This window comes from Mastacembelus armatus, chromosome 17 (genome assembly GCF_900324485.2).
Source record: "Mastacembelus armatus chromosome 17, fMasArm1.2, whole genome shotgun sequence".
Taxonomy (NCBI): Eukaryota; Metazoa; Chordata; class Actinopteri; order Synbranchiformes; family Mastacembelidae; genus Mastacembelus; species Mastacembelus armatus.
This window is the reverse complement of record NC_046649.1, coordinates 11,403,566-11,417,851: the sequence shown is the minus strand read 5'-3', so window position 1 is coordinate 11,417,851 and position 14,286 is coordinate 11,403,566. Positions and strand designations below refer to the sequence as shown.

Sequence of the window (14,286 nt, the reverse complement as noted above, 5' to 3'; positions counted from 1 at the left end):
ATCTCTAAACCTTAACACTGCTGTAACAACTACCTAATCTGCAATTGCTAGAAGACTGCATTAGAGTTAAAGGAGAAAATATGGTTAGGTACTTTGGGTGAACTACACTGGGTCTTATTACATGCAGCCTTTTCAAAAAGAAAACAAGAAGAAAAGAGAAGAATTTCTTTTCCAACACTTCATTCTCATACACATGGTGTGTTATCTTAATGGTGGAGAAAGCTTTTGCTTATTAAATCTTAAAAACGCAGCCAGTTAAACACTAAAAGGCTCCGCAGAGACAGACAGTTTGGCTGTCTGTGTGTGTGTGTGTGTGTGTGTGTGTGTGTGTGTGATTCTCCAAATTGCACAATGGCTGATCAGTAAATGCAGAAGTTTTAACATCGTGTTTTTTGGGGGCTCAGAGGAAGAAAAGTTTGACTTGTTATAGTCAGCAAGGGCACAAGTGTGTATCTTGTGTGTTCGAGTGTGTTTAGCGAGTTGAGGCTCAGCAAGCTGAAGCTGTCATCCATTTTCTTCTGTGTTCTGCAGTTACATGAAAGAAAAAACAGCTCGTGCCCTTCTCTTTCTCTATATTTTTCCATCTCTCATTTCCCCACGGTACAGGGCAGAATTGGGAAATAAACAGGAATAAATTATTTGCTTTACAAGCTGAGCCTCTTCTCCAGAAAGAGGCAGAGGCAGGAGGAGACGCGAGAGAAAGACAGAGTGGAGGAGGGATGGAGCTGGACAGGTGGAGCTCTGCAAACAAGAACTCATCTGACAGCTGGAAACAGCTCATATGGCTAACCATCAGCAGAGATTTGAAACCGGCAGCTGAAATTTTCTTCTGTGCAAAACATGCCATTACCATACATGAAGAAAGACAGGTGTTCAGTATATATGCATATGCAAAGGTCACTACACACATACCTAAGCAACACAAAGACAGACTACTGAAATTGTGGATGGAGTATTATGTCTGCTGGACCGAGACTCAGACGATCAGATGACAGCAGATACCGCTAACATGATAGCACTGTGAGAACATCTAGGTCACACAGATCACCTGGACTCCATTCCCTCATGCGGTGAGAAATTAACTTTTAACTGGGACTGAACATGAACCACAGCTGAAACAGACGGGTTGCTATTTTTCTTTTTATCACAACACATTAACTAAAATACATACACACTGTTGAGATCAAACAAGCTAAAGATGAGACTTTCATTTGCATGCTGTTTACAATTCAACCATCCATTTCTGAATTTTGCTAAAATGTGAATCAATTACACAGTGAGAAATGAAGGAAAAATACACAGCCCTCATTCAGTGCAAAAATGCACTCTCTTGTTTTCTAGATAGTTCCTTGCAGAGCTGTGTTATGTATCATACATATCAATTATCACTAATTATCATTTATCAATCTTTTATGCAAAAATGTTAAAACCTCAGTGCTCCTTGCTTTTAAATGTTTATATTTTGCTGGATTTTAAATCAAAGAACAAGCTTAATAACTAACCTAATAATAGCTTAATAATAGCCTACTGGTTGGGTTTCTTCTTCTTCTTCTCCTTTAGGCTACTCCCTTCAGGGGTCGCCACAGCGAATCATCTGCCTCCATTTAACCCTATCCTCTGTATCCTCCTCACCCACACCAACTATCCTCATGTCCTCCTTCACTACATCCAAGAACCTCCTCTTTGGTCTTCCTCTAGGCCTCCTTCCTGGCAGCTCTAACCTCAGCATCCTTTTACCAATGTATTCACTGTCCCTCCTCTGAACATGTCCAAACCATCTCAATCTGGCTTCCCTGGCTTTTTCTCCAAAACATCTAACATGAGCTGTCCCTCTGATGTCCTCATTCCTGATCCTATCCATCCTCGTCACTCCCAGAGAGAACCTCAACATCTTCAGCTCTGCTACCTCCAGCTCTGCCTCCTGTCTTTTTCTCAGTGCCACTGTCTCTAAACCAGACAACGTTGCTGGTCTCACCACTGTCTTGTCCACCTTTCCTTTCATTCTTGCTGACACTCTTTTGTCACACATCACACCTGACACTTTCCTCCACCCGTTCCAACCTGCTTGCACACGTCTCTTCACTTCTTTTCCACACTCTCTGTTGTTCTGGACTGTTGACCCTAGGCCCTTAAAATCCTCCACCTTCTTCACCTCTACTCCCTGTAACCTCACCGTTCTACTTGAGTCCCTCTCATTTACACACATGTACTCTGTTTTACTGCGACTGACCTTCATTCCTCTCCTTTCCAGAGCAAACCTCCACCTCTCTAGATTTTCCCTGCTCCCTGCTCTCACTACAGATGACAATGTCATCTGCAAACATCATGGTCCACGGAGATTCCTGTCTAACCTCATCTGTCAGTCTGTCCATCACCACAGCAAACAAGAAGGGGCTCAAAGCCGATCCTTGGTTCAGTCCCACCTCCACCTTGAACTCCTCTGTCACCCCTACAGCACACCTCACCACTGTCTTACAGCTCTCATACATGTCCTGCACCACTCGAACATACTTCTCTGCCACTCCAGACTTCCTCATACAAAACCACAGCTCCTGTCTCCGCACCCTGTCATATGCTTTTTCCAAATCTACAAAGACAATGCAGGTCCTTCTGGCTGGGCACAGTAATGAAATCACAAAGACGCCACATTGGGCTCTTGGAAGTTATGAGGGGAATATTTGTCACAGTATTTTGACATTTTATAAAGCAAACCATTAATCAGGTTATCAATAATGAATATAATCATTATTTGCCAGTTTGTATTGATTCTTTGTAGATTTATCTTTGCCATAGGCAGGTTCCACATTTTCTGTTGTTCTAAAAATGTGAATTGTAAAAGCATTTGTCTGTCTTTCCACTTTAATTCTATGAAATATATATGAAGCATAATAATAAAGGGGATCTTCACTATAAACTAATCACTTCTTTTCCTTTTTCTTTTTTGGCCAGTGTCCTAATTTCACTTAATTGTGTTTATAAAAAATAATCTGCTGACTAACCTTCAGACAAACCAGAAATATCTTCTGGTAGATATTATAATACAAGGCCAATCATTTGAGTCAGTCCAAAAGAGGTTTGTTTTAAATTTTGATAAACCTGTTCTATGTTGGTGTTGATGGACAAAATATTCTGCGATGATTTAAAGAAACTAAGCTGTGCCTTTAAATTTTAATCATATCTCTGTTTTGCTTCAGATGAAAGTGACTGAAACCACCACCTCTGATAAGAACACGGTTCTAAGTCGAGACAGGTCCATCCATTATGGAGCAGTCACTCTTATCTGTTAGAGTGTAGGTCTATGAAGGCTGTTAAGTACTTAGGTATACTCTCCAGATCTCAGTCCCAAATGTCAGAGATAGACAGATAGCTTATCGTGGTTTTCCTCATACACATCTAAAATGGTGCAGCAGATGGTATGGAAACTGACTAAATAGAAATAGATGGATGTCTTGGTTGAAGTGTACAGACAGGAAATGTTTAACTCTACACTGTGCCAACAATATGTTTCTATCCTCAAAAAATTGACAGCACGCGTGTGTGCAGGTTTTCTGAAGGTGTGTACTCATGGAGTTCACAACTGTCAATGGTCATCATCTGGCCAGTTACCTGCGGTGGGAAGACACAGATGATGGATACTTATAGGCTGTGAAAGAGCTTAGAGTCATCTTTTGTGGGCTTTGAGTGCAATCATTCTCAATTTCATTTTTCATCTTGACCCGTTTGAGCCATAAAAATGTTTCCAAGACCCAACAGAGAAAGAAAGGAAGAGACAGAGAGAAAACAATGTTTGTGGCCCAAAAACAGATCCCTGGCTGTGCTCCAACAAGAGCTGGCAGACGTTCACTAAATCAGAAGCTTGGAAGGTGCCCCCATTAAACCGATCTTAAAGGAGTGTTTCATCCATAACACATCTCTGTGCTATTTTGTGCCTCACTCAGGTGTAATTGATTTCCTCCAAGTCATTTCACTGCAGCGTTTGGTTCATTATATAGCGCATTTTGTTGTTCAGCTTTGTGATGCTTTTGATTTGAAATCCTATTAGACTCTGCGGTGAATCTCACTGAGCCATTTGTCTTGCTACTGTTTCATTGATGTGATATGTGGCCAAACGTACTGTGGTGGTGAATCAGTGTCATGCCTGCGTGACACCCTACGCAGGACAGAATGAATCTCAGAGCAGACAAATGAAACTTATGACAGATTACTATATATTTTACAATTTTAATAACACAATGCGTGTTCATTATGCTGTATATCAAGAGAAATTTACTTACTAAGCAGGAGAACAGTAAACGAAAAAAATATTGTTTCAAGGAGCATTGAGAGGCTTGAAAGAGGTTCTTTGTTTCTCTGTAGCTACAAGGTAGCCAACACTTTTTCCTCAATTACATTTAGAGAATGGGGAACATTTGCATAGTATTTATTCTGGACCCATAAAACAATCACTACACTGCTCACACTAAAGCACACAGTTTTCTTTAGAACACACAGGTCTTCAGGTTTTTGTTCTTTTTATGATCATTTCTGTTGCAGCAGCAAAGCTGGTCACACACCACATCCCACCCACACCCACTGCAGAATATTTTAGACAAAGGCAAATTCACTTTTTTATATATGACTATGGTTAAATGTCCATTTTTCCATATCTGTAGGTCATTGGCTTTAGGATCTAAAACAGGTCTCTGCATAAAATCAGGCCAGGAATAATAAATTGGAATTGCAGCCAATAATGTCCCTTTTCATGTTTTTATATGCAAATCTCAAAAAATAAACAGAAATTTTGTTACGGTCACAAAACACTTAGATTTTACATATTCCTTTTTATAAAACACTGTGATACTATTTTACTTTCCTGGGATGCATAGCTTTGCCTAACATATATGATGAAGTTACTGGAAAAGATTTCATGTGATAAACCTGCTGCTGTAAACTGCATGTGCTCCATGACTGAAAAGCTTGACAGGTGTATCAACTGTAACCAAAGGCCGAGGCTTAGCGAACTGTCAGTTCATAAAGATCTTCAAATTTGAAAGTGTGCAAATTGTAAATTTGTTTAAACAGCATAATAGTAATCTCTGCAAATGGAGACACAGACACAAGGTTGACAGAGGGCACTAGCGATCAGTGAAGGATACTGGCTGACAGCCGGGAGATATCAGAGCAGGCGGGATGGAGGAGCACGGAGAATATGGATGAAGCAACAACAAAATGGTTTCGCCTCACCATCACTTTCATTCCCCCTGAGGACAGCCGAGTGAGAATGGCTGGGAAAATACGTGTCTGCCTACTTCAGGAGACAGTGTGTCATCTATACAGAAGAGTATAAACAAAGATGAACAAACTGTCTTAAGCACAAGATGTGATTCCTCTGTATTCATCCCTCGATCTGTCTCTACGCTCAGGCTCACTCTTTCCCCTCTCGCTAGCAACGCCAGCAACACTTCCTTCCCTGTTCACCTACGCTCACTTTTTAAGACACTGAACTCATTTCACACAGTTTGAGGCTGGGCGGGTCAAAGGATAAGATGAGCATCGGTTAAACTCCTCACGTTAACAAACCACTACCACTGCATCTATTAATGTTGAGATCTGAGGAAAGTGAATAATGTCTTTTTGACTTATTGCTGGTAAAAGTATTTATTTCAAAGATTTACTGTAGAACTGTGGGAAACCTTTAACTTATATATAAGAACTGACATGTTTTTTTGGTTGATGCCATGTTTTCTGACATAGTGTCTACTTTTCCTTATCTTTTCTCCAGAATGTTAATGAAAACTGCATTTGTTCTTGGCTTGAGGATGGAACAGATGTTCATTTATGAAATAGGTTTAGAAAAAGATTTTACAAGATCCAGACAAACTCAAAGAGGAGCATTCAATTATGATTAAAACATGACAATCATGAAAATTAGAGAAAAAGGGATTAACCTGATAGTGATGGTGAGGTACACCAATTACTTTTTGCCAAATGAAATAATCTGACTGAAACTCCTCACTGATCTCACCTGATCGCAGCTGTTTGATGCGGCCCTGGCTGGAGCTGGGATCGACAGGCAGAAAGTCTTTGAACCAGGAGATCTCTGGGTCGGGAATGCCGCTCGCAGCGCAAAGCATGGTGGCTGTCCTCGTCCGCTCCACCACCTTCAGCTGGGGACCCATGTCTATACTGGGAAAGCCTAACGGCAACAGGTCCTCTGGGGGGGAAAAATAAAAAAAAAAGATAAGTCAGCATTTAAAACTCATAGCAATAGTCAAAAAGTGTCCCTTGTTCAAAATAAATGCTGGACTTACTCACAGCTAAAAGTTAATGTCAGCATGTTGAAATGTTCACAGTGACAGCGGTAACAGGCACATGTATAATTACTGCCAAAGTTATACAGTGCATCCTGAGGGAGCATTAATGTCAGTACCATGTTTAATGCCAAACCGTTTAATAGCTGTTAAGAGAATTTCACTCAAAACCTCCGACCTCAACCTCATGATAAGGCCAGAGGAAAAATCAGGGGATCAACAAAGTCATTAGGATACATGGACAGTGCATATATTAACTTATTTTGGAGCAAGTCCACTGGGACAATACATAACAAATGTGTTTACTCCTTATTTTTTGGGACAAGTAATCTGCAGTTTAATGCCTGGGTTATCTTCGTGCACAGAGTCAGCGAAAACCGTGCCAAGCACCAAATCCTTACTTCCTGTTTTCTGTGTTGAAACGTAAGATTTGCTGGCACATTCAGGGATTTGAGAGTCACTGTTCCCTCACTCCTTTAACATCTGCAGAGGAGAGACTGGCAAGGACAGTGGAGCCACTATAGCCTTTGTCATCAAAGCAGTTCCTTCTAACAGCTAGCTAGTCATTAGGTGATCTAGTAGGCGGGCAGAAACACAGCCAGGTTTTAATGTGTGCGTGACAGGCTGATTTTGCTGGAGTATAAACATACCGCCCAGTCAGCAGGAGTTAACTTAAGTGCTGACACATGCACATACACATGTATAAACACAGCAACACACATACATAAACACACACACACACACACACACACACACACACACACACACACACACACACACACACACACACACACACACGCACGCACACATATGCACGCACACATATGCACACACACACACACACACACACACACACACACACACACACACACACACACACACACACACACACACACACACACACACACAGTACCTTCCTAACCTAGAAGCACAGGTGTTTGGTGGCAGTGACAGTGAACTCTGAGTTTTTTTCCATGGTGTGGCTGTGTGTTATGTGCTGGTAATGATTCCTGTCTAATAACTATGCAGAGAGCTGCTCAGAAACAGCAGCAGCAATTAGAAACTGGGATCAAGAGGAGGGGCAGGGCACTGGGGGTAATAAGGACTTGTTAGCAGTAATTGTTAAAATGTACCAACGATTAGAGAGGCCGATCTGGGATGTGTCTGCATGCGTCTGGATATGTCTGATTACATTGGGGGACAGTGTGTGTGTGTTGCCTGTGCATGTACATATTTGTTTCTTTAGCTATGTTCTTATTACTGTCTTCACAGATTTTGTGCGACGTGTAGAATAATGTATGGCGACGCATCTGCACATATCCAGCAAAATGAAGGTACGTGCATTCTCAAAAGCAGTTGCTTTCTATTTCGCGCACACACACACACACGCACACACACACACAAACACATTCACATACACTTTCTCTGGTGAATGGGATTAAGCATCTTGGTGACAACAGTCCAGATGGCCAGACACGTAATCAAGCATCCATCAGCTCTCCTGCTTCCTCCTCTCCTTACCCTTTTAACCACTATCTCTCTCACACATACACACACACACCTCCCCCATACCTGCAACTAGAATTATATATCTCACTTTCCTACAGCAGCAAAGCAATTACCAAGACACCAATTTGCTAGGCTAATAAATCAAACCCACAGCACCCCTGATTGTTGAGCACAACGCAACACTCTAGAAGTTTGCTAGCTTGAGACCGTCATCACTGACTGAGCCAAACACAGTCCGAGACGCAGACCGTGGCTACATCAACTGTCTGTGTGTTTTTCTCTGCTCCTCTTGTCCTCCGGGCCCCCTGCTACCTAACCACATGACAGACGTGTGCCATCTGTTTCCACACACTCTGCGATGTGGATGAGAGGCTGAATGGAGATAGGATCTATCACTCTCTTTCTCTTTTCCACAGTCATCAGCTTTAGGGAGATCCTGTCAGACAGGAATGTCAAGCTGCTGCTGATGGCGTGGCTAAGAGGGGGAAGCAGATGAGAAACGCCACAAAGCAAAACAGTCAAAGCTCAGAGGAGAGTCTGGTGACAATATTACGTCTCAATGGTGCAATTTGATTTCAGGAGTGGACCAGGCCTTGGGTCATCTATGGAGGCCCGAGTGGAGAGAAGGAATCACCTTGACTCCAGCGGCCTTCCCCACTTGAGCATCTCAGACTGATCAATGCTAATGATCTACCTGAATGGAGGCTAGTGGTACAGCCATTGATGAAACAGGAGGAGTAGAAAGAAAAGAGAGGGGGGAGATCGATAGGCAGGTCAGAAGGTGAACTCCCTTGGGGTGAAGAATATGCCAGGCCTACATCTGCTCCCCACTGCCCTCCCTCAACTCCACCCCTCTCCTGAGAGGGTTCAGATGGTCTTTTTATCACCCCGCCGGCTACCACTACATGGACTCCCTGGCTGTTAATTAGAGCACACCACTGCAGCAGGATCAGGGCATGTGTATGCATGTGTGTGCGTGCTTGTGTGTGTGTGTGTGTGTGTGTGTTTGTTTGGGGGGGGGGGGGGGGGGGGGGGGGGTCTGGCTCTATATTTCAGTCAGGTCTATATCAATCCTGCAAATAGCGAGTGTAGGTGTACCTTGGACTGAATGATTAGAGAGTGCTTGAAGAAATGAGGAAACATACAGTAGGTTGGATGGACGGACAAAAGATAAAATAATAATACTAATAAACATGACTTGTGATAATTACCCTTCCCTACAGCCAACAGTAAGTGCTTGGTTAGACCAAACTATTCAAAACAAAGATATTTCTATTTATAATGTGTTAATCAGTAATTATTCACATTTGTGAAGATGGAATCAGCAAATGTTTGGCATCTTTACTTAAAATATTATTTAAATAAAAAAATCTGTTCTCTTGATTGCTTAAAGGATAATCTCATTTGTTAAGGCTTGTGGAAACAAGGAACCTGTCCTTATTATTACTCATCTCATCTCATCTCATCAGCACTTATAGCAGGAATGAGTTCAAATGTAGCACAACCCATACAATCAAAGTAGTTACATTTACAGAAAACATGGTGAAATAAATTGGAATTGTCTTTTGGTGAATTAATTATATAGCACAATTTACTTGAAATGATGGGAAACCTTACGCCTTTTTCATCATCTTACAAAGTCCACATCCAGTGCTAATTTATTGATAAGCTATGTAAAAATTAAAACAAAAACAGTGATAATATATTAAAATATAGAACATGATGTAATTAATCTTATAATAGTTTGTTCAAGATGAATGCAAGTAAATAAAATGTGTGTAACAAACCAACAAATAGTGTTGGATATATCACCATGGAGGCAGTGGATGGTGGCTGTAGGCTACTTTTCTGTGGCTTTGCTAGCTTATCTATTTGTACAGTACTTAAGCTACATACACAATGAACATAACTGTCAACGGAAAATTATTAAATGTCTTAACAGCAAAAAAATGCAATAAACATCAATGTTGATGTTAGATAACAGCAACCAGCTGTAAACATCACTGCACTGGAAACTCAACCATCCGCTTTCACACTGTCTAGCACCAAACAAATGTAAATTGGAGTTTTTTTTTTTTTGTTTTTTTTTTTTTTTACTGTATTCAGTCACTGTGGCCATCAAGCACGGTAAAGGTTATACGTTAATGCAGTAACAATAATAATCAAAAATCATCAACAGAAAAATAACAGGGGCCATTTTTCTCCATAATGATGAGTACTTTTACTTTTAACACTTTAAGTACATTTTGCTAAGAATACGTAGACACTTTTACTTAAGTAGAATTTGAATGCAGGACTTGTAGAGGAGTATTATCAGTGTTATAGGCCTACTGCTAATTTTACTTAAGGACAGACAGACAGACAGACAGACAGACAGACAGACAGACAGACAGACAGACAGACAGACAGACAGACAGACAGACAGACAGACAGACAGACAGACAGACAGACAGAGAGATAGATAGGACACTAACGTTAGTTCATTGTAAAGGAGAATAGGAAGCTACAGGTATTCAGCCTGGCTCCTAGATGAGTCAGTGGCTGCTTGAAATAGATACTGCGGGCATGGCCTTGATCACACTTTTCACCAAATGAATCATTTATCAAACACAAACACTGCTGCACCAAAGTACTGCTTATTTTTCATCTCTTGGTTAAATTGATAAGACAGCCTATGGAAAAATGTGCCCTGTGGACATAAACACTGTGTGTGTCAACAGCGTTTCAGGGAACATTGGCAAGAACCTACCAGTATTGTTCCCCGGAGCTTTATGTTTGTGTGAATTTGTGTGTATCAAGCAGTTGAGAGCATGCATTTTGGCCTGGTTATGTTTACAGAAGGGCAATCAGGCCTGGTGCCCAAAACCAGTCGGTGGAGCCAACCAGATCTGGGCAAATATGCAACTCTCACACACACACACACACACACACGCACACACACACACAGACTCTCTCTCTCTCTCTCGCTCTCACACACACACACACACACAGACAGACTCTCACACAGACAGAGTCAAACACATAATGCATATCATGCAAACAAACAAACATGAATCCAGGTCTTCATTTCCTGGCCCTCTTTGTATTTTCCTCTCACACACAGCTACTCTAACACACACACTCCAACATGCCTTTCCACTCAGAAAATCATCATTTGCCTATATAGTTGCCTATTTATTTTTCAGTTCATTTCAGTAGGGGAATGGCCATGTGCATGAAAGAAGCCTGAATAAAAGCGGATCTCAAAAAACCTGATTCAGGATTAATCTACCAGTGCTCAGCAGTCTTCAGTAGCTGTAATGCTTTGACTCCTATAGACTGCAGGATGGCTGAAGGGGAACACTTTAAATGCTAATGGACCTTTATGATAATCGGTCACAAAATAATGCAGAATCAGTCTTAGTATTGTAGATCAATCCTCACACATCCTGAGCCATACTATGCCTCTCCACAGATTCAGCAGCTGCATGGGGACTAAACACACAAAGGATGGTGATCCCACATATTGCTCCCTATTACGTACAAACATGCATGAAGAACAGACTGAAAAAAAAAAAAATTTTAAAAACACATACAGCCTTATGAAGGTGAGAATGTATGTGTGATGAAAGAGCTGGTTCTCCACTCAAGGAGTGTAATCCTCTCTCTGGCTGAGCTGATACTCGCAGTTGTTTCCAGACCAAAATGCTGCTTGAGCCGCCGGCCTGCCAATGCAGCGGACGCCTGGGGGGGAATCACTGATCTGACTCTGTTGTTCATATGAAGGGTGTTTGCCATGGTGGCAGAACATCTCTCCTCCCCCTTTCTCTCACCCTCTTCCTCCCCCGTCCCACGCCTCTCTTTCTCCTAAAATGGGACACTAGGAGGTAAGTATAATCAGGATTACTTTGTATGAACCAGCCATACACACACACACAGATCTGCACAAGCTCACACACTTATAAATGAAGAGATCCACATGCATGCACACATACACACGCATACAGAGTTTCATGACAGCTGTGCACGTACAAACACACACACATATACTGTGCTGCAGTGATGAAAATCTCTCGCCCACCAGAGGTTTTCAAACATGCAGAACTGCAGATATTCACGTCTCTTGAAGGCGGAACAACACAACTGCAGTGTCCATAGAAAAGAGCAGTTTGGGCAGAAAGGAGATGGGGTGGGTTTGGGGGGGGGGGGGGGGGGGGGTGGAGCAGCAGAGAGCCTGCAAAATGCAAACGGAGGAGAAGAGAGAGAATCCGGATAGACAGTGAGGGTCAGCCAGAATAGATGGCTGAGAAAATGAAAGAATGAATAAAACAAGAGCAAAGAAATTAGAAATGGACATCGCTGTGGGCCAAAGAGACTGCTCGAGTCAAAGACAGAGAGCGTAGTGAGGATAAGGGAGGGAGAAGAGTAGGTAATTGGATGGTGAGGGTGATGTATGATGATAATGTTGATGGCGCAAAAAAAGAAAGCTCTCCCTAGCCGTAACCTACCACATCTCCATCCATTAGGCAGCAGCAGCCCATATCCTGTGGCCACCCACAAGCCCCTCACACTGTACAACCATTACACAAAATGATGAGCTGAAACACATCAGGGGATGAAAAGATTTTTAGTGGAAGGGTTTGGTTTGTAACAGAAATCATCCTTTCTACTTCAACGGTTTGTGGAACTTTTCTCCAGTGAACAGTGTTTTGAAGAGAAAATGACTAAAACAAAATTTTTGCAGACTGTTACGGTTTAACAGTATTCTTGGGTGACATGATTTATAACAAAGTAAATTCCTCAGGTGATAGTAGCCTGCTCGGATGTATGGCTTTGGGAGCATAGTGTCAAACACTCAGAAGGCTTAGGCTGTATTTTATCATGATTAGGAGTGTGAAGTGCAGCGCTTAGCACTGCCGCCCCACAGCAGGAAAGTTCTGGCTATGTTTGCATAGAAATGAAAACATCAATACGAAAGACGCGCAGCTGTGTTAGGAAATATCAGGTTCCCTGACGAAAAAAGTTAATGCTTTGTAGAAATGTAATTATGCACTCAGCAATATAAATCTGTTTAATTTTCTGGATCACTCTAAAAGAAATTTGAGGACAATGGAATGCACATTGTTTTGCAACATATCAATTATCAATTAATCTGATGATATTCTGAGGTAAAACTCAGAAAATGTTGGTATTTTGTCCTAAAAAGGACTTTGACTATTCCGTTTTAAAAATACAGTAGTTACTAATTAATTTTCTCTCAGTTGACTAATCAATTAACTCCCTAATCATTATAGCTCTACTTATTGGTTTTTAATTATTTAGATAATGTTATCTGCAAAAACATAATTTATCAGAAACAAAGCTAACCAGCAAAGGTATGTCATCATATTGATTGATCTCAAACCAAATTTTAAAAAATCCATATTGTCATTAAACACCCTGCCTATTGATTTACAAAATTACCCCAAATGAGCCAATACACCCAGCGATATTAAAGGGACACCTTAACCCCATATGGCAAAATCTAATTGTTTACAAACACATCATCACAGTTCAGTGGTCTGTTTACTACACAGAATACATCAGCTGATTAGGAAGAATCAAAGACAGCTGATTCTATTGTCATAGAGGGGACAGGGGACATCATGGTACACAGATCTCAGTAGAAGAAAAGTTTACACAAACAGGCACAGACACACACACACACTGAGAGGCTCACCCTCGAGGTGTAGTTTATGTGGTAATGTGCTTTAGATTGGGGCTGTGTGTGCAGAGATGAGGGGCTGGGTAACAGATGGACAGGAGTCTATTCCCTGGGCTACCAGCCTTCTGCTTACCACACAGCCCTGCCAACTCCACAATCCTCATCCATCTCGTGCACTACTACATCCCCTCCACCAATCCTCTGACATCCCATTTCATATCTATTGTTTCACTCCCTTGTGTTGTGTTACTCAACTTACCCACACCTCCTCACCCTCAATCACACTCCTTGTCACCTCTCTTTGACCTTTTCCTCCCTCTCTCTTTCTCTTCCTCAATGTCCCTTGGTAGAAATGGGTTGCCTGCCAAACCAAGGCTTAATCCCCTGATTCTTCTTCATGTGGTAACAGCCTGAACAGCCATCCTTCTATTTCTTTGTCCCTTCTTGCAGTGCAGGGCAAATGGCCAGTGTTCAGATCCCAGGCTCACAGCCACAAGCTGCAGCTTTAGTTTATAGTATGTCGAAGCACCACATTAGATACGTTTTCCTCCTAGGAAACAGTACATTAGATTAATACCCTCAGTCGGGCAAGGAAATGCAGTGATTACAGCAAACTGGGATGCTGAAATACCCTATAGCTAGCACACTAGCTAGTCCACTCTGTGACCAGATCACGCTCGGTCGCACTCGGAGGGACTATAAAAAGAACAGTTCACTGCAGCCTGCTGTGGAGTCAGGGTGTGGCATGGCTCTATTGTCACATCCACATCTGACAGCCCAGGGAACCGGGGACGACGTCTGAAG

General features: G+C 41.9%; 1 protein-coding gene across 11 annotated transcripts in view; it reads right to left on the bottom strand.

The window, feature by feature from the left end:
• The window catches only part of ptprsb (protein tyrosine phosphatase receptor type Sb), a 65,569-nt gene that overhangs the window by 30,120 nt on the left and 21,163 nt on the right, over positions 1-14,286 (bottom strand). For all 11 annotated transcript variants that reach the window (XM_033325667.1, XM_026313568.2, XM_026313573.2 and 8 more), the window contains exon 5: positions 6,005-6,193. In XM_033325667.1, coding sequence (XP_033181558.1) covers positions 6,005-6,193 — 189 coding nt within the window. The remainder of the gene's footprint in view (positions 1-6,004; positions 6,194-14,286) is intronic.